This window comes from Desmodus rotundus, chromosome 1 (assembly GCF_022682495.2).
Source record: "Desmodus rotundus isolate HL8 chromosome 1, HLdesRot8A.1, whole genome shotgun sequence".
NCBI classification, from domain to species: domain Eukaryota; kingdom Metazoa; phylum Chordata; class Mammalia; order Chiroptera; family Phyllostomidae; genus Desmodus; species Desmodus rotundus.
Window position 1 is genome coordinate 172,653,018 of NC_071387.1, and position 25,299 is coordinate 172,678,316.

The following is a 25,299-nucleotide window of genomic DNA, read 5'->3' on the forward strand; positions in this document are numbered from 1 at the left end:
GAGATGAAGAAAACTATTTTTCTCCTAAATGAATGAGTGAAAAGGACTAATGTTTCTTGCTAATAATTTAAAACATACTTTCAAAAAGACATCTGGCAATGTATGTGTTTAGGTGTTAAACATGTGACACAGAATGGAAAAATTCATTAATCCAAAACAATTTTCACTCTAAGCCAAAATCGTAATTTGAGGGAAATGAGACATCACCTCCACTTGGTGGCAGTATTACCAAAAACTTAGGTTTAGTCTTTTAGGAATGAATACATTGCTAGGTAGAGAAGTCTAAACACCTAAAATTAGGAAGAGGTAAATGACACAGTGAAAAGTCATTTTATGTCCATCTTCCAGTTCTACTTTTTAAAAGGAGGACACAGTTTTAACAGCACAATTTGGCATATTCTTCCACCACATAAAAGTTTGGGGTACCAAATGAATAAAGAAAATGATCCTGCGGACCAACAGAAGGAGAGGTGTAAGCTAAGATTTAAAGTGTAAGAATGAAATCCTTAAACAGGTCTGTTGAACATGTTTCTCCTATTAAGTTCTTGAATCTGTCTGGAAATTGGAAGCAGTAGTTCTGAATAGTTATGAAGTTATCAGGGTAAGTGAAGAAGAGAAAATCAATACAAGACTTTGGACTCACTATTTTACTGCTATACTTTCTACTAATCTCCCATTAGATACTAAAAATTTGTACTCCATATATATTTTTGATATATTTAGTAAGATAAGAATACTATAAACTGGATAGAAAATTTAGCTACATTAGAAAAATAAAATAGTAAATGAATCTGTCTATAAAACCAAGGACTCACATATTGATTCTTGTATTGAAAGGATATTTGATAGTTACTAAGGAATTCAACACTCCTGACCGAAGAGACTTGATACTTTTACTTACTGAAGGTTTACTTACCACTACTTATGACTTAATGATGAAAAGACAAAACTATATGGCATGGAACACAAGCCTTGTAAAAGAAAGGAAATAGTGTATACTATCAGTTCCTTTCTTCATGGATCTAAAGAAACACTGAGGGCAGGTCAACTGGCATGTTTTAAAAAGCTAACGAAAAAATGCACACCACTCTAATTATTTACTATGGTTTTGACTATCCTGAGAAACAACAAATAATGAGTGGTGTTTTACCTGAGTTTAGTCCATTTCACCTCCTACATGAGAAATATTCAAGGATAGGCAGAGTTTTTAAAAGGAATTTAATGAAAAATATAAAAATACAATACTGCAATCCTTAAAACATGCTTTGTAGGTTCAGGAATTCTTAAGATATTCCCAAATATCACTTGACAGTAATATTTATGATGCTGACATCCTCATAGGGCTTATCTGTTTTGGGATTGACTTTGACGTTGGAGATCCTCTGTACAACTTCCATTCCTTTAGTCACTCGTCCGAAGACCGTGTGCTTATTATCAAGCCAAGGCTGTGTTGGAGGACAAATGGAAAAACCTTGGTAAACCAGGTTTCTTCATTCACACCCTCTGGGTGAGCAAATTAAAGAGAATTTAAATTTATTCTTTACTTTTACAATAATTTCACTTAGCTGACTTTTAGAGTGATTTCCAAGTTTATAAGTAAAAATATAAAAGCACAGCATAGTGTTTAAAACATCTGCATCTTTCAGACCAAAGGGAGCTAGAATGTGTTTGCTAAAGGCAAGTTTCTTTGCATAGCTTAGAGACTTATTTATGGCTAAGGCTTTAAAAGTTCTCAGCAGGAATCCTACCTGCACAATTAAGAGGCAATTTGGACTAGTTTAAGCAGTGTGTGCTTTGGCATCACAGACAGGGACACTCCAGTGCTGGTTGTGCTATTTACTTGATCTTTGGCAAGTTAGTCATGCTAGTTTCCTCATCTGTTAGTTAAAATTGGGTACAGTGATACTAGAAGTATTGTGAATGTCACGTGAAACTATGTGCCTGGCAGAGAGTAGTTGTGTTTTTCCTTCATTGCTTAGTGCTTAATTATGAAAAATAAAGTATAATTTTTATAATTATGTGGAAATGCACAATAGCGCTAGACATTCTTATACTGTATTCCATCAAATCTACAATGCCATTGGTTATCAGTTGCATTCTGATTTCAGAAATATAAAAATGTGGGGGAAAATGTCTTAAAATCAAGAATTCATATACTCTTTTATATTTTGTCTTCACCCACAGACATGCTTTTAGAGAGAGGGGAATGGAGGGAGAAAAGAGAGGAAGTGAAATATCAACGTGAGAGAGAAACATCAATTGGTTGCCTCTTGTACCTGCCCCAACTGGGGACCAAACCCACAACCTAAGCATGTGCTCTGACCAGGAATCAAACCTGCAAATCTTTTGGTTTGCAGGACAATGCCTAACCAACTAAGCTACACCAGCCAGGGCGGGGATTCTTATCCTGGCAGATACAAATAACAGCACAGAGTAATGCAGCTTTCTCTTCCACTGAATTCACTCTTAGATCATAACCTATGAACGGCTTACAGATAATGATGTTATACTCACCGTTGGAACTACTGTTATGAAAAACTGAGATCCATTAGTATTCGATCCAGCATTAGCCATGCTGAGTGTATATGGTCTGTCATGTCGTAATGTTGAATGAAATTCATCTTCAAATTCTCCTCCCCATATACTTTCTCCTCCCATACCAGTACCTGTTGGATCTCCTGTCTGAATCATGAAGCCCTTAACAGAAAGTATACAAAAAAACACATCACACTTTTTTTCTATATGTATACTCTGGAGTTGTCAACAGTGCTTTGTATGCAGTAAAATCTCATCTTTACCAACAGACACTTTACCAGTAATTTCATTACACTACATAAATTACTTTAATTTGGATGATATATTTCCATTGCTCAAATGCTACCTAACTTAAAAGAAAAATGCATAGGTCTTCTCATTTATAGACATGTATATCTTCCCCAATAATCTAACTAAAATAGTGTAAGTTTTAGGATCTGTATAGTATATTGTAGCTTACATTACTGCCCCATTTTTCTCTCCTCCATTTCCCTAAACACTCTGGATTTTCTGGATTTCATTCCACTAATTCCTCCGGAGTCTTGAAATTTGACTTTTCCTCCTGCCATTTCTGACGTGTCAGTAACCAAGAACTATATCCATTTTATGGAATGCTTCACAACAAAATCTTGGGCAGAGTTCATTCTGCTCTTCAGGTATTAAAGGTGGTTCTTACAGATTAAGTGGCATCTGGGCTTTTCTATTATTTAAAACCTTAACTTTTAGATTGGCCAACAGGGTGGTGTCCAACGTGTGGCCCACAGGCCGCATGCTGCCCAGGATGGCTATGAATGTGGCCCAACACAAAATCGTCGATTTACTTCAAACCTTTTTTTCTGTCCATCAGTTAGTGTTTCATCAGTGTTTGTATATTTAATGTGTGGCCCAAGACAACTCTTCTTCCAGTGTGGCCCAGAGATGCCAAAGTGTGGACACCCCTGCTAGATCTTATCCAGCCAAGGTTACCTTGGCTATTGGGTTAATCTCAGCATGACCCTTTGCTCATTATGTGATCTTGTTTTCAGTGTCCATAAAATATTGCTGCAGTGTTTCTAAAAAGGAAATTATGCTACTACTCCTGTCCTTGATTCTAGATCTGATATTTATGACCATTCTTCTTTTGGCTTCCACAGCCCACTTTTCCTATTCCTTTCTAATAAACTAAGTTTGAGCGAAAGATATGTCTTAGGTTTAAACCTCTTGTTATGCAATTAACTACCATTCATAAAACTTGTGTAACTTACCTTAATTATACGGTGAAATGTATGTCCATTATAATAACCATTTCTGCTGTGAACACAGAAGTTTTCCACTGTCTTAGGACACCTAGTAAGACATTTTAAAAATACGAAATGTATTCAGAGCATCTTAAGACAGTTTCTTTGCAATTCTGCTTCCTAATGGTGTTTTCAGTATCTTTTGAATGTTTCAGATGGACAGACTTTCATAACCTCTTCTGATGACAAGCATGGGCTGAAAGGGCATATAAGCTATAATACATTATTATTGCTTAACGTAATATCTTTAGATCAAGATTGCTTATTATAGTTGAATTTGATAGTATGCAGATTTCAAGGTTATTTAGCAGTTTAAAAAATATAACCAACACACCTTAAAATATATACAATTAGCTGTATATGGTTGATGGTTCCTGAGAAAGGTAATTTTCTTATAAAAATGTTTTGGTAGTGACACATTTCTGACCAAGGACTTATTCATTGACATATCTTCTAAATTTAATCAACTTTAAGTGATAATCAGACACACTGAGTATGAAGCATTCTAAATAAAATTAATCCCATGGGATGATTTAATGTGGTACATTATCCTGTAACAGACCTTCGAGCTGGGAGTGAAAGGGAAAATCAAGAGGGAACAACAGGCCTAATGGGTACATGGGCTCTGAATACTTGAAATGAGATGGTCCAAGAGTCTAGAACTGCCTAGTTCTTTGTTCAGTACCAAGATAAAACATTTGTGTGATAAAACATTTATATCCAAAACAAGTATTTTTTACATAAAGGTGTTGTAAAACATGTCACTTTCTGTTTCAAGACTAGCCAGATACTCTATTGTACTTGGTATTGCATACTCATTTTGCAAACTTTTAAACTGTCCTGAACATGTTTCTTCTACTTTTTTCAATGGAAGCCCTATGCGTTTTATTGAAATTTGCTTTCAAAAATACAGCTACTGGGACTAGGGAAGAGGAAGTGGATGTCTAGCAAATGTGAGGAAGTAAAAATATCCTTCCATTAAGGATTTGTTTTGAAAGGAAAGCCAGTTATATTAAGCAAGTCACAAATCATATTTTGGATGTGCAGTTAATGGTAAAAGTTATATTGGATTGGCCAAAAAGTTCATTTGTTTTTTTCCATAAGATGGCTCTAGCTGCACTTTACTTGTCTTTAACTTCATTGGAAACAATTTTGTTAGATTGTATTGTGACAGCTGTCATATCATTGCATTTAAAAAAAAAGTCAAAATTGGTGAATTTTCGTGTAACCATTTTAATATTGAAGATGGAAGAAAATACACATTTTCAGGATTATGCTTTATTATTTCAAGAATGATTAAAATACAAGTGAAATGCAAAAGATTTATGCAGTGTATGGAAAAGGTTCTGTGACTGATCAAATGTATCCAAACTGGTTTACGAAATTTTGTGCTGGAGATTACTCACTAGGCAATGCTCCACCGTTGGGTAGACCAGTTGAAGTTGAAAGCAATCAAATGGAGACATTAATTGAGAACAATCAATATTCTACCACCGAGGAATTAGCTGACAAAATATCCACATCAATAAAGTTATTGGTGAAAATGAAAAACATGTCTTTTATTTTATGGAAAAATCTAAATGGAATTTTTGGCCAACCCAATAGATGTTTGTATATCATTTTTTAGTTTACATCCAGCACCTTCATAGCCAAGCTATTTAGTCCTCATATTTTAAAAACCTGTTAAGTATGTGTATCTATGCATAAAATTTCCCATTTTCGAGTAGAACAGTTATCAAGAACCTCAAGGTTGACTATCAAACATTTCAGTGCTTCAAAATTTAAGTCAGAATAACAAAAATTTTAAGTTGCATCATTTCTTCAAATACACACATCTACACAGGTGTTCAAGACAATAAAAACAGTACATACTCAACAGGAAAAAGTTTGATGTGAATGTCTCCCATGCTTGTGTGGATAATGGCACTGTCTGAAACTCGTTTGGGTCCTTCAGCCTGAGTAGCTGCCATGACTTCTTCTTTAGAAGGTTTCTCGTTAAAAACATCTCGGTCAGAATCTGCACTTTTTGTATCTTCCGGTTCTCGTTTGGTAAACTAAAGGAGGAAAATAAAGCGACTGAGTGAATTAAGTTTTTCATCTGGTTAAAATTTATGAAGAAGAAAAGTTCACTTCTAATGAAGTATTTGAGGAAAGTATGAATTCACATCAAAATTAATCCTTCAAGAATCACTTCCTTATCAAAAAATGTGTAAGGCAGTTAAATTATTTTTATACTTACATGAAAAAATCCATATAGTGAAGATGTATGATTTTAACTGGGATTTAATATCCTTGTGGGTGGAAATTAATATTTGAGTACACATTTAACAAGATGCAGGTTTTCTGAGGTAGGTATCTACTTCTGTCTTCTAGCATGTCCTAACCTGCCACTTGTTGCTTACTTTTCACTATTTAGAATCCCTGGCTTTGAATTCCAGCTGTCATTTGATCCTTAATTGACTTTGGGAAAGTAAATTCATTTCTTACATTTCCTCACTCATCAATGGAGATAATAAGAACTACCTCAAATGGTACAACATCATGAAGATTAAATGAAGGGATGCAAACTGCTTAGAGAACAGTGGTTAACATATAGAGGGCACTATATACCTATTAACACTTGTTGTTATTACTATGAGCACGACCTTATGCTGGGCAGGATGAGGATCCAAAGATGAGTCAGTGTCCTGACTGCTGTGACTCAGTTGGTTGGGAGTCACCCTGCAAAGTGAAAGGTCACCAGTTTGATTCCCGGTCAGGTCACATGCCTGGGTTTCAGATTCAGTTCAAGTCCCGGATGGGGTTTGTGGGAGAGGGAGCCGATCAGTGTTTCTCTCTCACATTGATTTTCTCTCCCTCCCTTACCCTCTCTCTAAAAATAAATAAGTAAAATCTTAAAAAATACAAAAAAACCCAAAGAATCATCTTGACTTTTTTTCAGAGCCCTCATCTGATGTACCTTAAACCCTGAAACTTGGGAGAAAGAATGCAAATTTTGAGTGCAGTTGTAGAAATCTCAGAACCTCAGGGTATAGGGAGAACTGAGAAAAATCTTTCAGTTGTTAAAATTCTGGATTTCTCAAGGCCTGTTTCTTTTATTTGACTCTCAGTAAGTAGAAATCTTTCCTTCCAAGAAAGATATACCTGGTGCCTACTGAGTTTCAGAAAGGTAAAGCTGGTACCCCAGGCCCTGTCTTACCCAATTGCACGCCTTGATGCACTTGGACAGATTCAAAATAAACAACCAAGCTCAGATATGATTGCCTTCGCATCTTATTCTCCAGTTTTCAAAGGAATGGCATGTGTTATACTAGTTATATGAATTTTAAATATTGATCTTGATTGAGCTCACATATGAAACTACTAAAGTTCAAATTTTATAAAATTTTATTTCATGACATTGGACTTGAAAAAAGGGATACAAATGTATATATACTATTTTAATTTTGCTTAAAATATGTACATCTAATAAACCTGATAGTTCATGAAAATGTTAGCTGTATAAACACACTCTGTGAGTGACTTACTGTTTTTCTATTTCAAATTGTAAAAGGAACATATGTGGTTTAATCAACAAAAAAGTAAACTCTGGGGAAAGTAAAAGGAAGTAACTTGTTACTTAGTTTTTTAATGAAGTGGTTGAAAAATTATGTTTTTAGAGTTTATCAAGAATTCTCTTGTGCCCTGGCTGGTGTGGCTCAGTGGATTGAGTGCTGGGCTGTGAACCAAAGGGTCACCAGTTCAGTTCCCAGTCAGCGCACATGCCTGGGTGGAGGGCCAGGTCCCCAGTTGGGGATGTGCAAGAGGCAACCACACATTCATGTTTCTTTCCCGTTTCCCCTACCTTCCCCTCTCTCTAAAAATAAATAAATAAAATCTTTTTTAAAAAAGGGGAAAAAAAAGAATTTTGTGATTTTTACTGTCAAAACAACTGAATTACAGGTAAAAAGGCAAGAAAAATCATTTTCCTTTAACATATATTAATAAATTTTTAGCAATGACTTTGAAAATTTTAAGAAAAAAATCTCACCTGAAAAGAATGTGCCCGTTCTAGGTTAAAAACTTGGTTGGGGGTAGGGAAACTGCTATTTCCTACATTTATCAAATGCTGCTGCTTATTATGTCAGATGAATAAATGAGTATATACCATAATGGGCCAGACACTGTATCAAACTTTGTGGACTTAATAGTGAAGAAAACATAGTGCCTACACTTACCGTATTTGATATTATCATGAGGAGGAGATGGCAGTGTCAGCAACCAAAAAAAAAAACCCCTGCAACTTATTCCGGAAAGTGTGACACCAACACAACCAGGCACACCTAATCCAGACTTGATGTCAGAGAAGGCTTCAAAGCTGAAGTCTGAAGTATGTGTAGGAGTTGGGGAGGTATGTGTAGCTGGCAAAAGGAATAGCCTGTGCAAATGCTTAGACGTAAAAAAGAATACTCAACTTATTACAAATGAGATCAAGGTGCTGTATGGTCAGTGCAGCAAATGAAGTAGAAATGAAGAATGCTAAGGTAGGAGGGACTGCTAATATAGATACCTGGGGAGTTAGGCAGAGAAATATAGTAAGCCCTTACTTAAGGTCATCAATAGGTTCTTGGAAACTGCTATTGTAATCAAAACAATGTATGACAATACCAATTTTACCACAGGCTAATTGATACAAGTGAGTTAGGTTACTATGGCATTACTTCTGATCACAAAACAACAAACTTCTAAATAAAAACCCAGAACACTGCTAATATTGAATGAAATTAAACATTGAAATAAATGTGACCTATATACCTACATTAAAAAAAAGATTAATAAGAACCAGTAATACAATTATTTTCCAAACCCTTGCCTATTCCAGTTCAGGGTAATGGCTGGAACCTATCCTTGCAGCTGAGGGCTGAAGGTGGGAATCAAGCCTGGACAGGACACTGTTCCATCACAAGATGCACTTACACACACACTCACACTCACTCAGGCTAGGACAGTTCAGATATGCAGTTAATTTAACCGGCACATCTTTGGGATATGGAAGGAAACCAGGGCACCTAAAGAATGTGCAGACTCCATTCTGACAGTGATCCTGGCTGGGATCAATTTTTTTTCTCATTAATGTTATGACAAAATGACAAACTTGAGGACCTGCTGTAATCACATTTGGTCCTTAGAAAGTCTCTGAGAGCAGTGTGAAGGACAGAGCGCAAGGGCAGAGGTTTCTACGCTTTAGACTTTTCTGCTTGGCTAAACGGTTAGGATGATGCTATTCCCAGACAGCTTCGTAGTTTGATTTTGAGCCCAATTTTAATTAACATGCAAAGTACTTTTAATTCTCTAGGAAAAAAATCCCTTCAGGAATATACAATTCTAAGGTGGCAACTTTAGAAATGGACATTAAACTGGAGTCGAAAGATTTTTTTTTTTAAGTGTGTAGAGAAGAAAGTGTGCAAGTTCATGGGAGATGAATTCTGTGTAAGAGTGAAGACTGTAAAATAATAAAAACAGATGAATTTTTAAAATCCCATAGTGAAGACTATTTGGATTCAATTATTACCATAACCACTTACTTCCTATCATCTTAGACAACACAAATAGTTACAGAAGCCAGGGTGAAAATTTTTCAAAACAGAATGGAAAACAGTACAGAAATACTGAAAATCAAGTCCTAGTTAAAAATTCTACAATATTAATGTTATAAAATGGTGTTCTGGTTATTTAGAAAGTCTGCTATTATTGCCAACATTCCCTTCAGTTGAAAGCACAAGCTAAGAAAATAAAACTCCAACCAAACTGGAAGAAACATTAAGGTCCATCTCTTAGTACTTATACATACCATATAAAATCTGTTCTTTTTGAAAGATGTACAGACTATTGTTGGGTCAGCTTGAATATTTTGAAGAACAGGGTTTTCAGAAGCTTTCATTTCAATAGTAGTTGCAGCACGATGTTTTTTGGCTATTCCTTGGAACAAAGCCAACTGCATCACTCTAATGTTTTCTTGCTTGCCTAAGATCCGCACACACCTGAAAAGTATGGTATTTTATACAATAAAATCATCAGAATTCATTCCAGTTGTAACAACTTTACAGATAAAAGCTGGGACTCAACTATCCTTTATATTTGTACAAACTAACTAGTGAAAGGTTTTTAAAAACTGTTTCTTTACCTGCCCCCCCAAAAGTTATTTAAAATTGGTAGGTGGCTATAATTTTCAGGTTAAATAAGTACAATAATTCAATCATACAGTTTTAACCTAGTCCCATTATTTTAATCTATCAGCAAACTTTCAAAGATTTTGTATTGCAAAGAACTTACTATAAATTTATTTATATATAAGAAGGTACAGCACAAGATTTTTTTTCTCCTTAAAAAACAGTACTTTAAGTACTTCTCATTTACCTTCAGTGATAGTATCTGATTGTAGCTATTCTGTACTAAGACCAAATGGGCTGTTTGCACAAAAGGCTTATTGTGGTTTCATGCATTTTAACTTCAGATTTTATGTCTAGCAGGATGTAATGCCGAATTCTGTGGTTAAAATATTTGGCAACATTTAACATGAACCAGGCTAATTTAAATCAATAAGCAAAAGACAGACTATAACTTGTTAAAAAAAACTTGAAACTATGCATATCTTCTTTCCATTTCTTTTACAAACATGAGTGGAAACTTTTTACATAAGAGTATAAACAGAAAGACCACAGAAAAATCCAGTCAAAACATTTGGTTAAGTTTAGACATTTGGGACCATTCCACTTGTCTTGGAACAAACAAAACTCCCATTGTTTCCCCAAAAGAGGAAATGGTCCCCAATAAATGCATTTTTAAAAAACATACATCATATTAAAGCTTACCGGTTTGTTTCTACATTTATAACTTTGATGCCCAGCATTGTTCCATATAGCACAAAGTGTCCAGTTTCATCAAAAACTATATTAATTAATCTCACTGCATCCACCTTCTCCAACTCACGTTCTACAGCCATTCGTCGGCCAAATTCCATGTCTGGTAGCTGTTGCCTCATCTGCTGTAGTTCAGTAAACATCTAGGAAACAAACCGTTAATTAGCAAAAAAGCTGCAGAAGAAAAGGAATGAGAGTTCAAATAGAAGCAGAGTGCACATTAAGAGCAACTAACAGTTTATGTACTTAAATCTCTCTTAAGGAGGATTCTAAACACTATACGCAGGAAGTAGGAAGTATACTTCAAGCATAAAAAACATTTACACTAACTGGTTCTTCTAATTAAACAAAACAAACCAGTTATTATAATTACTGCCTTCTCTATAGAAACAATTACATTTCTGCTGCCTTGTATAAGCTACAGACTAGCACTTTGTAGTAGAAATATAATGCAAACCATATAACTAACTTAAAATTTTCAAGTAGCTACATTAAGCAAAGTAAAAAGAAACAGGTGAAATTAAGTTTTATTCGACCCAATATATCATCTAAAATATTAACATTTAAAAAGCAACTTGATTATTTTTTCTTATGTCTTTGAAATCACATTTTATACTTTCAGTTGAACTCAACTTGAACTACCCACAGATCAAGTGTTCAACAGCCACATGTGGCTAGTGCCTACTATACTGTATGACATATAGCTAGAGACTATGAGGTCCTTATATAAGGATCACAGGGCTTGCCATAATAAGCACCCAGTTTCTGTTGAATGAATAAACTCTTATTATTTCACTAACATATAACAATTTCATGTTTCAGAAAATGTTTCAAATTTTTTGACACAAAGTACAATTACAGTTAGATTGTCAGTAAGTAAATGTGATACAGGATAGATGAATATTTTAATGGGTGTACTTTAGTTTAGAAATTTGGGTTACTTTTTTAAAATGATATGCAATTTAAAAAATAGAGGTCACATCCAATTACTATTATTACACTATAAGCCTCCCAAAAGATATGACCTTTACATTCAGTTTTCCAGACATTTAAGACATCAAAGAGCAGAATTCAAAAGTAGCTCTCCATTTCAGATGAAAATAAGCCAGACTTATGATCCACCTACTTCTAGCCTTTTTTTTTTTTCATGTCTGTGTTAACTGGAAATCTTCAGTTTTTTATATATGAAAGAACAATATACTCCAAAAATCAAAAGGAGGTATATGCTTTAGGGAATGGTCTTACAGAGCAGCTAAAAAGCCTGGTCATTAGTTTCTTTTCTCCAGTGCCTGAGACTGATATATGATATGTTACTGATTTATACCTTCAGGCGTCAGAAACAGCCTAGATGCTGGACTACATTTTTGTTGTGAGAGACCCCTGATTATTTGCTAAGAGAGAGGATTTGGTTTCAAGAATTTGTAGATGGCCATCTGCCCACATGTAAGTATTTTATAAATGTTAATCCAACCTGATAAACACATCATAATCTTTCTACAGAATTCTAGCCCTAATAACAGGGCCTCTGTAATACACAACTATGTGGCCATATGCAGTGATTCTGGTTAATAAATGCTAAAAGATACTTCACACCATCCGATTAAGTTTCCTGTCTGTTAAACTAGGATTCTTAACTGGGTAGAAACTTTCTCCTGTAACAGGGAACTATGAAATTCTATCATTTACTAGTCACTAGCACTGTAACTAATTTAACTGGCATTGTCTTTGTCTGTTTTGCAAACTTTCTCATTCTGAATCTCAACTTGTCATATGCTTTACCACTGAACTCTTTACCACTTTCGCTCTATCACTTCAACAATGTTGAAGACAACACTGAAGAATAGAGTGGATTGAACAGCTCAGAATATGTATGTTAAGAGATTATATCTGGGGACTAGGATTTTAGTATTTCTTTTCCTAAGGAATCTTACAAGAGCTGCAAGTTGGTAAAGAGTTCTTAAATATACTTAAAGAGACTTTATGATACTGGCCATCAGTAAAAAAAGCATCACAAAGCTTTCTTCTTCTTTTTTTTTTAAATCCTTACCTGAGGAGAGAGGAAGGGAAGAAAGAAACATTAATGTGAGAAATATTTGTCAGGTGCCTCCCATATACACCCCAACTGGGGATCAAACCCACATTGTGCCCAGACCAGGAATCGAACCCACAACCTTTTGGTATATGGGACGATGCTCCAACCAACTAAGCCACCCAGCCAGGGCGGTGTCTCCTTTTCTTAAAAGCATAGTAGAAAGCTATCTTCTTCCAAAAAGAAAATGAGTCATTGGGATGATCTGACTAGCAAACAGAATTTCACAGTTGTCTGGATTCATATTACTTCAGACAGATACTCCACCTAACTTAATACCACTTGCCACCAAACAAGAGTGTCATTAACCAGAGTGACAACTTCTGAAGAACTTGATTCAGGGAATATAATGTAAATCTGTCACTACCAAGACTAGAATCAACACTATCATATAGTAAACACTGCTACAAAGGTTCAAAACACACTCTTAAGAGGGTTCCACGTACCATTAGCAGCTACAGAACCACTTGACAGAAACAGTTGATAATACCCAAGTTTCCACAAAAACCAGTGAACTTTGCATGGATAAACTCTTATTTTACAACAGTATGCTTTAGCAAATTCTTGTTAGCAGTAATTACGTGTCAGGTACTATTCTTAGTGCAAGAGATACAATCATGAAGCAAAACAGATACAGGATCATAGATTACATTAAGTTTAGTCTGCTAGGTTTGATATACAGTAATCAAATAAGAGCACACCAAAAGCTTTAAATGAAAATAAAGAGTGATATACAGTCAAATAAAAATTAAAAAAAATAGATGTCCTAGATTGCATCAACAGTGAAAAATTCACATAGGAAGTGACCTTTTAATTGAGATTTGAAGGATAAATTCAACAGGCAATGGGAGAAATGGACGGAGGGGTCACTCCAGGCAGAAGGAACAGAATGTTCAAGAAATTGAAGCATGGCCTAAATAGCTAGCTAGAGTAAGAGGCAGGGAGAGGTGATTTGCACTAGGCTGTAATGGTAGGCAGGGACCACAACATGGCAAGCCATCATTTTGGACTTGATTCTAAGAATAACAGGAAGCCCCTGAACGGTTCAAAAGACGACATGATCAGATACGTGCTTTTAACAAATTATTCTGGATGTAGCAAAGGTAACAGATTAGGAGAAATCCAGAATAGATGCTACCAGTAGGCCATGTAATAAGCCAAGAAAAAGATCATCAAGTAGGGTCGTGAGGGGTGTGCTGGAAGGAAATGGATGGATTTAAAGTATAATTAGAAAGTAAAATTGTCAGGACTCAAATTAAATAGAGGAGTAAGGAAATAGGATAGTTCAGGTTTCTGGCATGTGCATGTAATGGATATTGGTGCCATTCATGAAGACAAAAAAATAAAAATAGCAACAATGCAAGATAGCAGACAACTGAATACTACCTTTAATGTGCTAAGAGAAAAAAAAAACCTATCAATATAAATGTCTTTATCCAGAAAAAATATCTTTTAAAGAAATAGCACATCCCTGGCTGGCATGACTCAGAGATCTGAGCACTGGCCTGCGAACAAAAGGGTCGCTAGTTCTATTCCCAGTCAGGGCACATGCCTGGGTTGCAGCGAGGTCTCCAGTAGGGAGTGCATGAGAGGTAAACACACACTGGTGTTTCTCTCCCTTTCTCCTTCCCTTCCCCTGTCTAAAAACAAATAAATCTCTTTTAAAAAGCACAAAGACATTTTCAGAAAACTAAAATATTAAATTTAAATTGCACTTACACTTAGTGATTCATCAAAGACTCTCATGAGTTTTCCAGTTAAAAACCTGAAAATTCTAACTTTTCTATCAGAACCAATTGTAGCTATTTTCTTCCCATCAGGTGAAAAACATATGCTGGTTGGATAAGCCTTGCACTTGGCAAATTCATATAAATCTGTGTCAGTTTTATATTCCCAGGACACATTTTTGGGGAATTTGTATTCATGAGGAGGCCCAGTCCAATATTCAATCATTCCAGATTTGTCAGAAGACACTACTGCTTTGTAAACTGGGTTTAGCCGTATCTGGGTAAGAGGTGACGTATGAAGTTTGTCAAAAACATGGAGTGGCTGGTTATCTCCTCGACCATCATAAATAAAAATTTTTCCTGTACTCTTCTCAGAAGCAGCAACTGATGAGATGGCATCCCCTGGGCAATAGATCCACTCGCATTGTCCAGGAAAATAGCTGAAATAATAAAAAATTGAGAGAGAAGGAGATCAATACAAGAAATGAGCATTCCTTCCTACCCTCATCACCGAAAAATGCCCTGGCTAGTGACCAGTGATTTAGCTAGTTTTGGATTCCATGCTCAAAAGAGGCAGAGCGCCCTGGCCAGTATGGCTCAGTTGGTCACCGGTTGGATTCCCAATTGGGGCGCAAAGGAGAAAGCAACCAACTGATGTTTCTCTCACATCAATGCTTCTCTCTCTCACTCCCTTCCTCTCTCTCTAAACCAATGAAAAAAAATGTCCTTGGGTGAGATTTAAAAAAACTAAAGAGACAGCAAGAGATGGATATGGAATGGGGAGGAACAAGTAAGTACAGTTACTAATTTTTCTCTTTCTGACCTCATCAGTGCATTGGTAATCACTTCTGACATTTTAGCAAACTGTAAGTAAAACAATGGCATATAAAAGACTGTTTACTTCTTTGGGTAAATAAGGAAACCTAATTAGACTTGGGACCTAAGATAGTCTGGGGCACTGCTTTTTGAACCTCTGTCTCAGTCTCTGTGTAACTTAAATACATTAGAATGTAACAGTGTATGTTATTCATCAAAATATTTTAATTATGACCTTGCTCAAAAGAAAATCACACTTTATTACACTCTAATTATTGGTAACTTGATCTTAAACCTGTAAGCTTTGAACATGCTACCTGATAACCAGAGTATAAAAAAACTGGGATGGCCCTGGCTGATGTTGCTCAGTGAATTGAGTACTAGCCCACAAACCAAAAGGTCACCAGTTCAATTCCCAGTCAGGGCACATGCCTGGGTTGCAGGCCAGGCACCCAGTAGGGGGCCTGTGAGAGACAAACACACATTGATGTTTCTCTCCTTTTCTTTCTCCCTCCCTCCCCTCTGTTGAAAAATAAATAAAATCTTAAAAAAAAAAACAACCCAGGATGGATTTAATCAATATACCAAATTTATACACTCAAATGAATGCTGTCTCCTCCAAAGTAATCAGTCTGAGAAGTTACACAAGTATTCCAATGATGGTGCTGATACTCAAAACATTTTTGGACTCCTCCTTTAGAATTTCTATCAAAGTCTAAAAAAGTACTCTTTCAATATCCTCAAAGTTGGCAAATGTTCAGTATTTGTGAATAGATTTGATTTTTAAAAATAGGTACCATGTGGGGAAACAAAGCTGGGAAGTAAGATAATACTGGTCAATAGGTATTTCTATTTGTAGTCAAAAAGTAAGTTCTGACTAGAAATAATGAGACTAATTTCCTTTAGCAGATTGTAAACTAATTTCAAGGGAAATTCCAAAAGAAGTCCTGCTCTATATTGAACTGCCATCCCCACACCCAGTTTATATGATGAGGCTCTAACCCCCAAAGTGACTGGATCTGGCCAGAGTCTTTAGGAGGTAATTAAGGTTCAATGAGGCCGTAAGGGTGGGGCCTTTCCCCACAGGCTTCCGGCCTTCCAAGGAAGAGGGAGATATCATTTCCCCTTCCTTCCCCTGTCCCGAATGAGGACACAATGTGAAACCCAGAAGAGAATTCACAGCAGAAACCAAACCCTGCTGGAACCTTGATCTTGGACTTTCCAGCCTCCAGAACTGAGAGAAAATAAATTTCTGTTGCTTAGGCCACCCAGTCTATGGTCTTCTGTTATGGCAGCCTGAGCTAAGTCTGCCGTAAGTCTGAGCAGTCAGAGCTGACTAAGACTAGTCTCAAAACTGTTTCTGACAAAGTTACATTTTTCAAGTTGACATTCACTTATGTTTATGTATAAATTCAGTATGTCATCTTAAAAAACACATGCTTAAAACAAAGCATTAAGTCTCATTACTGTGTAGTTTAACCACAAAACTGGGGTATCAATATACTTCAAAGTTTAAAATCACCAACAAGTAACTTCATTTCCAAATATGTGCACAAACTTTATAAGAACACAATACCATATAACTCAAATAAGCACAACAAGAAAGTCAATTCTGAGTACCAGTAAATGAGACATGATGGATCCTTGTTATTAAGTAGTGTTAAATGGATATAATGAATTCTTGCCAGGATGCTGTTCGGAAATTTCTGCAGTGATTAATGACAAAAACCACAGCAGAAGCCTCCAAATAGCATAATAACAAGGATTCATTTTTCCCAAGCGAAGTTCAAAGTACATTTTTTAATGGAATGGTAACATTCTGTTTAGATATACCTATGAAATGGTGAAGTTTAGTTTACAAATTACTTCACTAAGTTAAAAAGCATGTAATTTAAAAAGACTTACCCAAGCTTCAGCATATTGATCATGTCAAAGTTCACTACATCAAACACCTTCATTGCTTTATCATCACCCACAGAACAGAACAATGCTCCCTCAGAGCTAACTGCAATACTCTCAATAACTCCTATTTAAATAAATGAAATTAAAACATCAAATACCAATGAAGTAAATGCACACGATTCAAAGAAAAAAACACTTTAAAAGAACTTTAGTACAGTTTAAAAGAGAGCCAAAAAAAAAGTGAAATTCTTACCCAGGTGACTGCGAAAATGTTTAACAAATTCAATTCCCTCTTCTATTTTTTTCCAGAACTTTATATGTCCATCATGACTGGCAGTAATAATAAAGTCTGTCCTGCATATATAAAATTATAAAAGTCAATTTTGAAAACAAAATCACTCAATACCCCAAGGCAATCATTCACTGAGAATCTCTGACTCTTTCATACTAGGTTTTCAAAAAAATCTTCCCGTCTGCAGGACACTATATTAGGATAGATAGAACATTGCAAATTTTGAAGTTCTTTTTTGGACATCATAACAGTTGCTGTTGTACAAATTTTAATTTTAAGAGGCAGGCTCAGAATTGAGCTAGGATTTGACATTAAAAAAAGAAATCTCACTAGGAATCACTAAAACTTAGGGTCTTTAAATGTTAAAATTACTCTCTTAAAAAAAACCTTACAAAATTCAACACCAGAAAAACAAGCAACCAAATTAAAAAATGGGCAAAGGACCTGCATAGATACTTCTCCAAAGAGGACATGCAGAGGGCCAATAAACATATGAAAAGATGCGCAATGTCACTAATCATCAGAGAAATGCAAATTAAAACCACAATGAGATACCATCTCACCCCTGTCAGAATGGCTACCATCAATAAATCAACAAACAACAAGTGCTGGCAAGGATGTGGAGAAACGGGAACCCTAGTGCACTGTTGGTGGGAATCAGCCACTGTGGAAAGCAGTATGGATATACCTCAAAAATTAAAAATGGATCTGCCTTTCAACTCAGCTATCTCACTTCTGGAAATACATCCAAAGGAACCCAAAACACTAATTTGAAAGAACATATGCACCCCCATGTTCATTGCAGCATTATCTATAATCACTAAGATATGGAATCAGCCCAAGTGTCCATCAATAGACAAGTGGATAAAACAACTGTGGGACATTTACACAATGAAATACTACTTGGCCGTAAAAAAAAAAAAAGAAAAGAAAATTTTACCTTTTGTGACAGTATGAATGGACCTGGAGAACATTATGTTAACTGAAATAAGCCAGTCAGGGAAAGACAAATACCGTATGATTTCACTCATATGTGGAATCTAATGAACAAACTGAATGAACAAGGAAAATGGGGACAGACTCACAGGTGGAGAGCAGGATGACAGCTGGGGAGGGGGGAGATTAGGGGGAGGAGGGATCGAGCGAAAGGAAAAAGTACTTGTGGACATGGACAACAGTGTGGTGATTGCTGGGGAGTGGGAGGTATAAGGGGACTAAATGGCAGTGGGAAAAAATACAATAAAATTAGATCAAAAAGAAAATAATTATCCTCTAGGCAGTCTTTTCACAGAGAAAATGTTCTATTTTTCAGAAGTTCATAAATAATTAAATCCCAACATTTTACTTTCATATACAGCAAAATTCAAAAATGTTTGTTTTATGTCCTATCCAAGGTATTTTGGTTATTTAAATTATCAAAAAGATTTTGCACAGAATCATCTCATCCATAGGTATATAAAAATAGAAACCATTTATTGAAACCTAGTATGTGTCAGGTACTTTATACACATTAACTTATTTAATCTCTGTAGCAACTTTATTAGGGTGGGTATTTTTTATCATCATTATACAAATTAGGAAATATTTTTAAAATGTTAAATATATTTGTCCTAGGTCCAAAACTGAAGAGTGGCATTCAATATCAGAACTGCCTAACTTCAAAACCCATAATCTTTCTATTATAATTTCACCTTGCAGCCCTGGGTTAAAAAAAAAAAATTGAGTGGAGTATGACAGCAGTTCTAGTCCAATATGCTGCTTTATATACTGACAACTTTGGACTAGGAAAAGTGCTAAAGTTTAGTCAGAATTATTCTATAAATAAAATATATATTTTAATTAAATTTAAATCTTAAATGGTTTCCAAGAGGTTAAGAACAGACTGATCTAAAGAGCAAAGTAATTCACCTACTTCTTTTTACAATCACGCCCAATATCATCCGAGCCACCATATCTCATCTAGGTTTCTATGCTAGTATCTAACTGCTCTCACTGCATCCATTCTGGCCCTATTTGAATCCATTAATCTCACCTGTGCCCTGACTGGTGTGGCTCAGTTGGATAGGCATTGTCCTGCAAAGTGAAAGATCACCAGTTCAATTCCTGGTCAGGAATTCCTGGTCAGGAGCCTGCACAAGCCTGGGTTGCAGGCTCAGTCTCTGGCTGGGGTGCATACAAGAGGTGGCCGATTGATGTTTCTCTCACACAAATGTTTCTCCCTTTCTTTCTCCCTCCCTTCCCCTCTCTCTAAAAATAAATAAATAAATAAAATATTAAAAAAGACAAGGAAATCTGATGCTATTCTCCTGATTACAGGTTCAAAATCCATACAAGGAATAGAAAACTCTCTGGGACTTACCCCTTGCATTTTTTTCTCCAGCCTCATCTGCCATTTAACTTCTCTAAACCTGTTTCCTTACCTATAAAATGTAGATTATATTACTACCTCATCAGATTGTTCTTAAGATAAATGAGATAATTTATGAAAACAGTACTGGACATAATATGAGCTTAACATACAACAGAATATTACTGTGATGATTATCCTTTTTCAAATCCCCATTCATTTATTTTCAAGGTCCTGTGACATTTCCAGTATGTGTTAGTTCTCATCATTTTCCCCATTAGTACTGAAGAGGCCAGCTACAAATTACTCTCATTTTAAATAATGTGCCTTTCTGGAAAGCTCAGACGCTATCTGGTTCATCCCCTTTTGGAATTATTTCCAAAAGACATACACACAAGCTAAAGAGTTCTGTCTCAGAGGATGCATTCCTTTATGATATGGGAAAGAACATGTAGGCCTTTAACTTAAACTATCACAGAACCTTTGGAATTGAATAGAAATCCATAATGTCCTAAAGTTACTTCTGTAAGTCCATGTCAAAACTGAAGCATTATTCTTCTCAGAAAAAAATTTTAAAAAGATGTGGTACACTTACTTGGTGCAGACCACATGGGTGATAACATCTCTGTGCATGTAACTGCGCTCGTACATGGATGCACTGGGGAGATTATCGAGATAGACTCTTTCAAACTCTAGAACTGAGAAAAAAAATTATTTTTAACAACTGGAACCAAATGCTATTTTGTAGTTTATTTAAAATTTTCTAAAATTCGATTTTGTATTTTTATCTAGATTTTAATTTGTCTATTCCATATGTAATGAAAATGAAAACCCAGTGTCTTTTATGTCAGTTGTAACTTTTAATAGTGCACAGTACTAAACAGCCTTATTATTTAGTCAGTAACAAGTTCTCAGGTATTATATAGATGCTTAACTGTCTCCAGAACTTAGGAACTGAATGGCTGGCTTAATATGAAGGTTCCATTCAAGCACAAAACCAAAAACCTTAAAAAGCTTCATGAAAATATCACAATCATCTTCCTAACCACATAGATCCAACTATTACTGTAACTTAAATAAGTCGTAAGAGGCCATCAGCCATCTATAAGATGTCTCAGTTTATCTTTAAGGCATTAAACCTCTTCGAAGTCACTGCCACTGGGTTTTTCAGAGCTGAGAGAATCCTAGAGAATATCCAGTTGAGTGCTTCTGAAGTATTTTGTAGGGGCAAAATATTTGTAAGAGTGGTAAAATGAGGAAATATTGATTCCATTATATGAGCTATAAACAATTTTACTAGTAAAAAAATGACATTATATATGTACCTAATAAAAACAAGCCAACAATTTTGTTTATCCAAATATGCCTATAAAAAGTTGCTAAATAAGCTATTTCAGTTTTTTTATAACTATTGTATTGCAGACTCAAAGCTATGTCCGATGAACTACTTTTCCCATCATTTTCAGCAACAGAGCCCACATTTTTATATGAGCACACTGACATCCAGGCTATAAGATGACCTTTCTCACCTTTTCCTGCAGTTAGGTGTTACCTTGCGCCAAGGAGATATAAGTGGAAATGTGTAACAGTCTAGGAGTCTTCTTCAAAAGATGTGCCCTTCTTCTCTTCCTCAGTTCTACAGCTTGGAACTGGGATATGAGCACTGTAATTCTAGTAACCACTCAGGACAAAGATGAGGGCCATACCCTAGTGATGCTAGGACAGAAAACTGAAAACAGTCTACGTTCCTTTGTAGCCTCCATATCAATCCTAGGCTGTAAACCTTGGGACTTCTTTTATTGTTATTGTTATTTGGGGGTTTTCTGTAATAGGCAGTTAAATTTAATCCTATGTGATACACATTCCTTTTGCTTTTGGTTAGTTCACTAGTTGAAGAGATATTTATTGAAAACATGGGCATAAAGAAGAATAACACATAGTCCCTGTCCTTGAGAATCCACCAGTTTAATTAAAGGTAGTGCCATATAATCATTTGTAATGTCTTTCTGCAAATATATGTGAAAGTCCAATATCCAAAGAACATGTTAAAGGAAAACGGTTCCACTTCTAGAAATTTAAATATATTTCTAAACTCATCCTTTTAGATAAAATCATCAATATTTTAAAAAAACATTTCATATATATTTTAAACTTTAAATTTTTTTCAAAGTGAATCCACTATTTACTGGCTTAAATACAATAAGCATCTGATGAAGGGTGAAGATTTTTCACACCGCATAATTTCCATACCTGTCTGAATTATATTAAGATTCTAAGATCTTTGTCTCCTAACATTAATCAGTTCTTTGATATTTTGAGATTTTTCCCTTCCCCCTACTTATTTCTGTAAGAGAATATGCAAGATTATTCTAATTCAATAAAACATACAAGAGCATAAACACTGTAATATTCATTCAGTAAATACTTACTGAGTACCTGCTATTTGCAAAGCAATGGAGTAAAACTTGCTCTTAAATGCTTACAGTCTTAGCAGTGGAGAGGAACATTAATTAGATAATCACATGAATAAATTTAAACAATTTCAAGATGTAGCAAATGTAATGAGACACATTTATCAGGACGATTTGGCAGTAAAAAAAGGTAATGCACTTTAAAGGTGTCAATGTACAAGGTTTAAAAAAGTAGTTTTTTCAAAATTTGGATACCAAGGCTACCTGTAAATTCAGTGCGATAACCGTTATCTCAGTTATTAGCAATATGCTTTAGAAACCTCGCCCAGACTGGAGAAGTCACAGGCTTCCCAGAGCAGGTGATAGCTGAGCTGAGTGCTGAAGGCAGAACACACTCAGAAAAAAAGTTAACCAAGTGAACGGGTGAGGGTAAATATAAATATTCCAGGTAGTCAGAGACACCAAAATACACCAACAGTCATCCAATGGCCCATGCTCAAGTGTTTTCATATGGCTCGTGCAGAGGAGAAACGACAACGGTTTAGGAGAGAAAACTATGGAAATATGCTGGTTAGATACGGAGAAATTCTATCATGAAAGGCCTCGTATGCCATAAAAGGAATTTGGACTTTTGTTTGAAAAATAATAAGAAATCACTGAAGAGTTAAGTAGGGAGAGTGATAAAATAAAATTTTAATTTTTAAAAGATCACATTTTAATGGTCTTACACACTTAAGGAAAACATTTCATGAAACAGCATAAAAAAAGAAAATTTAACCTATCTCTTTACTCCTTTTGATTGATAAAATTTTGTCACACTTCCACGTTAGAGGCAAAATGCTTCATGCCATGGTATGTAAGGAGTATGGTTTGAAAACCACAGACCTGGTATTTTAGATGAAAATGTGTGATTCAGGAAACTTACGTTCCCTGGTTAGAAAACTCGCTGGTGGAAGAGTCAGCTTTGAAATGATCTTTACTTACACTTTACGATTCAAAATAGGCACCGTCGTCTCCATATCCCCGCTCTGAGTGCCCACACTAACACCGCTCTTGAACTAAAAGCCTAAGAGAACCAGTACTCTTTTCCGCATCTACTAAACGGAATTATATATTCCAACCTCATATGGCTGCAGTACGGATTAAAAGAGAGGCGTCAGAAGCACAGTAAATATTGGCCTAAATAAGCACTAGCATCTACTATAACAAACCAGTGTTTAATAGTGTTTCATATTATCAAAAAGACGCTGCACTGCGCCCAAATCACTATTTCGGGAGCACGTACAAGTATAAAGCGGCCAGAAGTAAGAAGACGACCCTCCGTTGTGATGGCACGAAAGTCCACAAACACCATCCGTTTTCGGGTCTGGCTTTAACTCCCTCACTCGAGGCTCACAACATTCATCCTGGCCCTGTGCCTATCTCTATAACTACCTTTCCTCTTCTTGGCCAATGTCGCCTCGACAGGTAAAGGCCCAACCCAGCGCTCTTCATTATCCTCTTCGTTGTCTTGGGCCACTGCTACTGCCACTGCCAGTTCTTTTTCTTTGAGTTCCGTTTTTTCCGGATCCTCCGCATCCCTGTGCCTTCTTCGTCTCAGCTGGGAATCGCTACTACCTTCCGCCGCCATGTTGTTCGAATCGTCAGAAAAAGCGCGACACACACAGCTCGACAACCAATCCCAAGGCAGCGGCGCAGCCCTTTCGTAAGCGGCCGCGAGTTTCGGGATTGGCTGTGGTGAATCCAATCAACAAGCAGCGCGCGCACGGGTGCGAGCCGGAGCCGGGAAGGTTTGTGCTGGGCGGAGGCGGCTGGAAGTCTGGGACTCCGTAGTGGTAAGAAGTGGGCAGGCGAGAGCACGGTCACGGTTCGAACTTGGCGCCGGGGCTGGCAGCTCGCAAGACATGGAGCTGCCGCCCAGATGGTGGGGCCCTTACCTCCGGTAAAGCGGTAGCCGATATCCAGCCGGGCTTTTAGTACCGCTCTTCGCCTCTGGAACCCGGAGGGTTAGGAGAGAAAGACGGAGCGGTGGGAAATTAGAATATCTGGTTACCTGGGCCTCCCTTAAGTGCTCCAAACCAGTCTCTCCCCCGAGCTTCTTGATTCTCTCACAAACTGTGAAGAAGTTGGTGAGCGCCTGTTACTATTTGTTGAGACCCAGCCATTGCAAGGTACCCGAGTGGCCCACCCTTCAGCCTTCACCCTGGTCTAGGTTTCCATCTCTTAGCGGCTTTCTGGACTTCAGCTCTCTTCTTTAAAAAAATAAAAGAAACAAATTATGGTTAAAGAAAAAAAAAACACCTAACATAAAATTTGCCATCTTAACCTCTTATTTTTTAATCCATTAAACACAACTTGTCAAAATGAACTCCCTGAAACAGTGCTTTCAAAAAACTACTTAACAGCCTCCTTGCCTATTTCAAACTTAATCTCTTTACTTTTGCTTTGAGGTGGACCCCAGATACAGGGAAGGAATTGCCCATAGTAAGTGCTTTCTAAAGGTTTTTGTTTGTTTGTTTTTTAATTTTAAAGACTCCCTGTATTTGGCCCCTCCTACCTAGCAAGTATCATTTATTCTCCCACTTCTGCTCTAGTCAGATCACTTTTTGTGTGTCTCACTAAATGCCATGCTCATCCTTGTCTCCCAGTCTTACCTTTTTATGCCTTGAAAGCATCTCCACAGCACATCTGGCTTTCCCTTTACAGCTTCTCATCTGTTAGACCTCAAGGCTAAAATAATGAAGATTAAGGCTGATAATGATAATGGTGGGGAGCTAGTACTGTGCACACAACTCTCCTAAGCCCTTTATTATTCCAGGTAGATTTCTCTGATCTTTTCTATCCTGAATTCTGAAAACATCTGCAGTCTGTATTGTATGAGTTACCACAACATTAGCACTTCTCACTACCTGAAGCCATACCAGGTATTTAGTTGTCCATTTGTTTATATTGTCTCTCCTCAGTGAAAAGGTAAGCTCTGTGAAGATAGACTTTTTCACAGCTA

General features: G+C 36.4%; 2 protein-coding genes across 9 annotated transcripts in view; one reads left to right on the forward strand and one right to left on the reverse strand.

The window, feature by feature from the left end:
* Positions 1–841: 841 nt before the first annotated feature.
* On the reverse strand, positions 842–23,941 carry PPWD1 (peptidylprolyl isomerase domain and WD repeat containing 1). 2 transcript variants are annotated; one of them, XM_024578416.3, is made up of 11 exons: positions 23,730–23,941; positions 20,480–20,582; positions 17,499–17,599; positions 17,249–17,369; positions 14,520–14,967; positions 10,664–10,854; positions 9,643–9,832; positions 5,685–5,866; positions 3,780–3,861; positions 2,515–2,697; positions 842–1,445 (listed from the first exon to the last, which is right to left on the reverse strand). In XM_024578416.3, the coding sequence occupies exons 1-11, from the start codon at positions 23,923–23,925 to the stop codon at positions 1,302–1,304; spliced, it is 1,941 nt and encodes a 646-aa protein (XP_024434184.2). In that variant the 5' UTR covers positions 23,926–23,941; the 3' UTR covers positions 842–1,301. The 2 variants fall into 2 exon arrangements, with proteins under 2 accessions (XP_024434184.2, XP_053769176.1); XM_053913201.2 differs by lacking the exon at positions 23,730–23,941 and adding an exon at positions 19,897–19,957 and having other exon boundaries at positions 20,480–20,584.
* Positions 23,942–24,072: 131 nt separating this feature from the next.
* Positions 24,073–25,299, forward strand: part of CENPK (centromere protein K) — a 34,673-nt gene continuing 33,446 nt past the window's right edge. For 2 of the 7 annotated variants that reach the window (XM_053913249.1, XM_053913265.1), the window contains exon 1: positions 24,081–24,130. The gene's annotated coding sequence lies outside the window, so the exon portion shown is untranslated. Of the gene's footprint in view, positions 24,131–24,155; positions 24,467–25,299 lie in introns of those variants that run through there. The other 5 variants (XM_053913247.1, XM_024578615.3, XM_053913261.1 and 2 more) reach the window with 5 other exon arrangements.

Excerpts from the sequence above, each read along its gene's own strand:
- PPWD1 (XM_024578416.3), bottom strand. The coding sequence starts at position 23,925 with ATGGCGGCGGAAGGTAGTAGCGATTCCCAGCTGAGACGAAGAAGGCAC. Across the intron at positions 17,600-20,479 it reads ACCCATGTGGTCTGCACCAA|GACAGACTTTATTATTACTG; the intron begins GTAAGTGTACCA and ends TTATATATGCAG. Across the intron at positions 10,855-14,519 it reads TCTTTGATGAATCACTAAGT|ATGTTTACTGAACTACAGCA; the intron begins GTAAGTGCAATT and ends TTTGTTTCCTAG.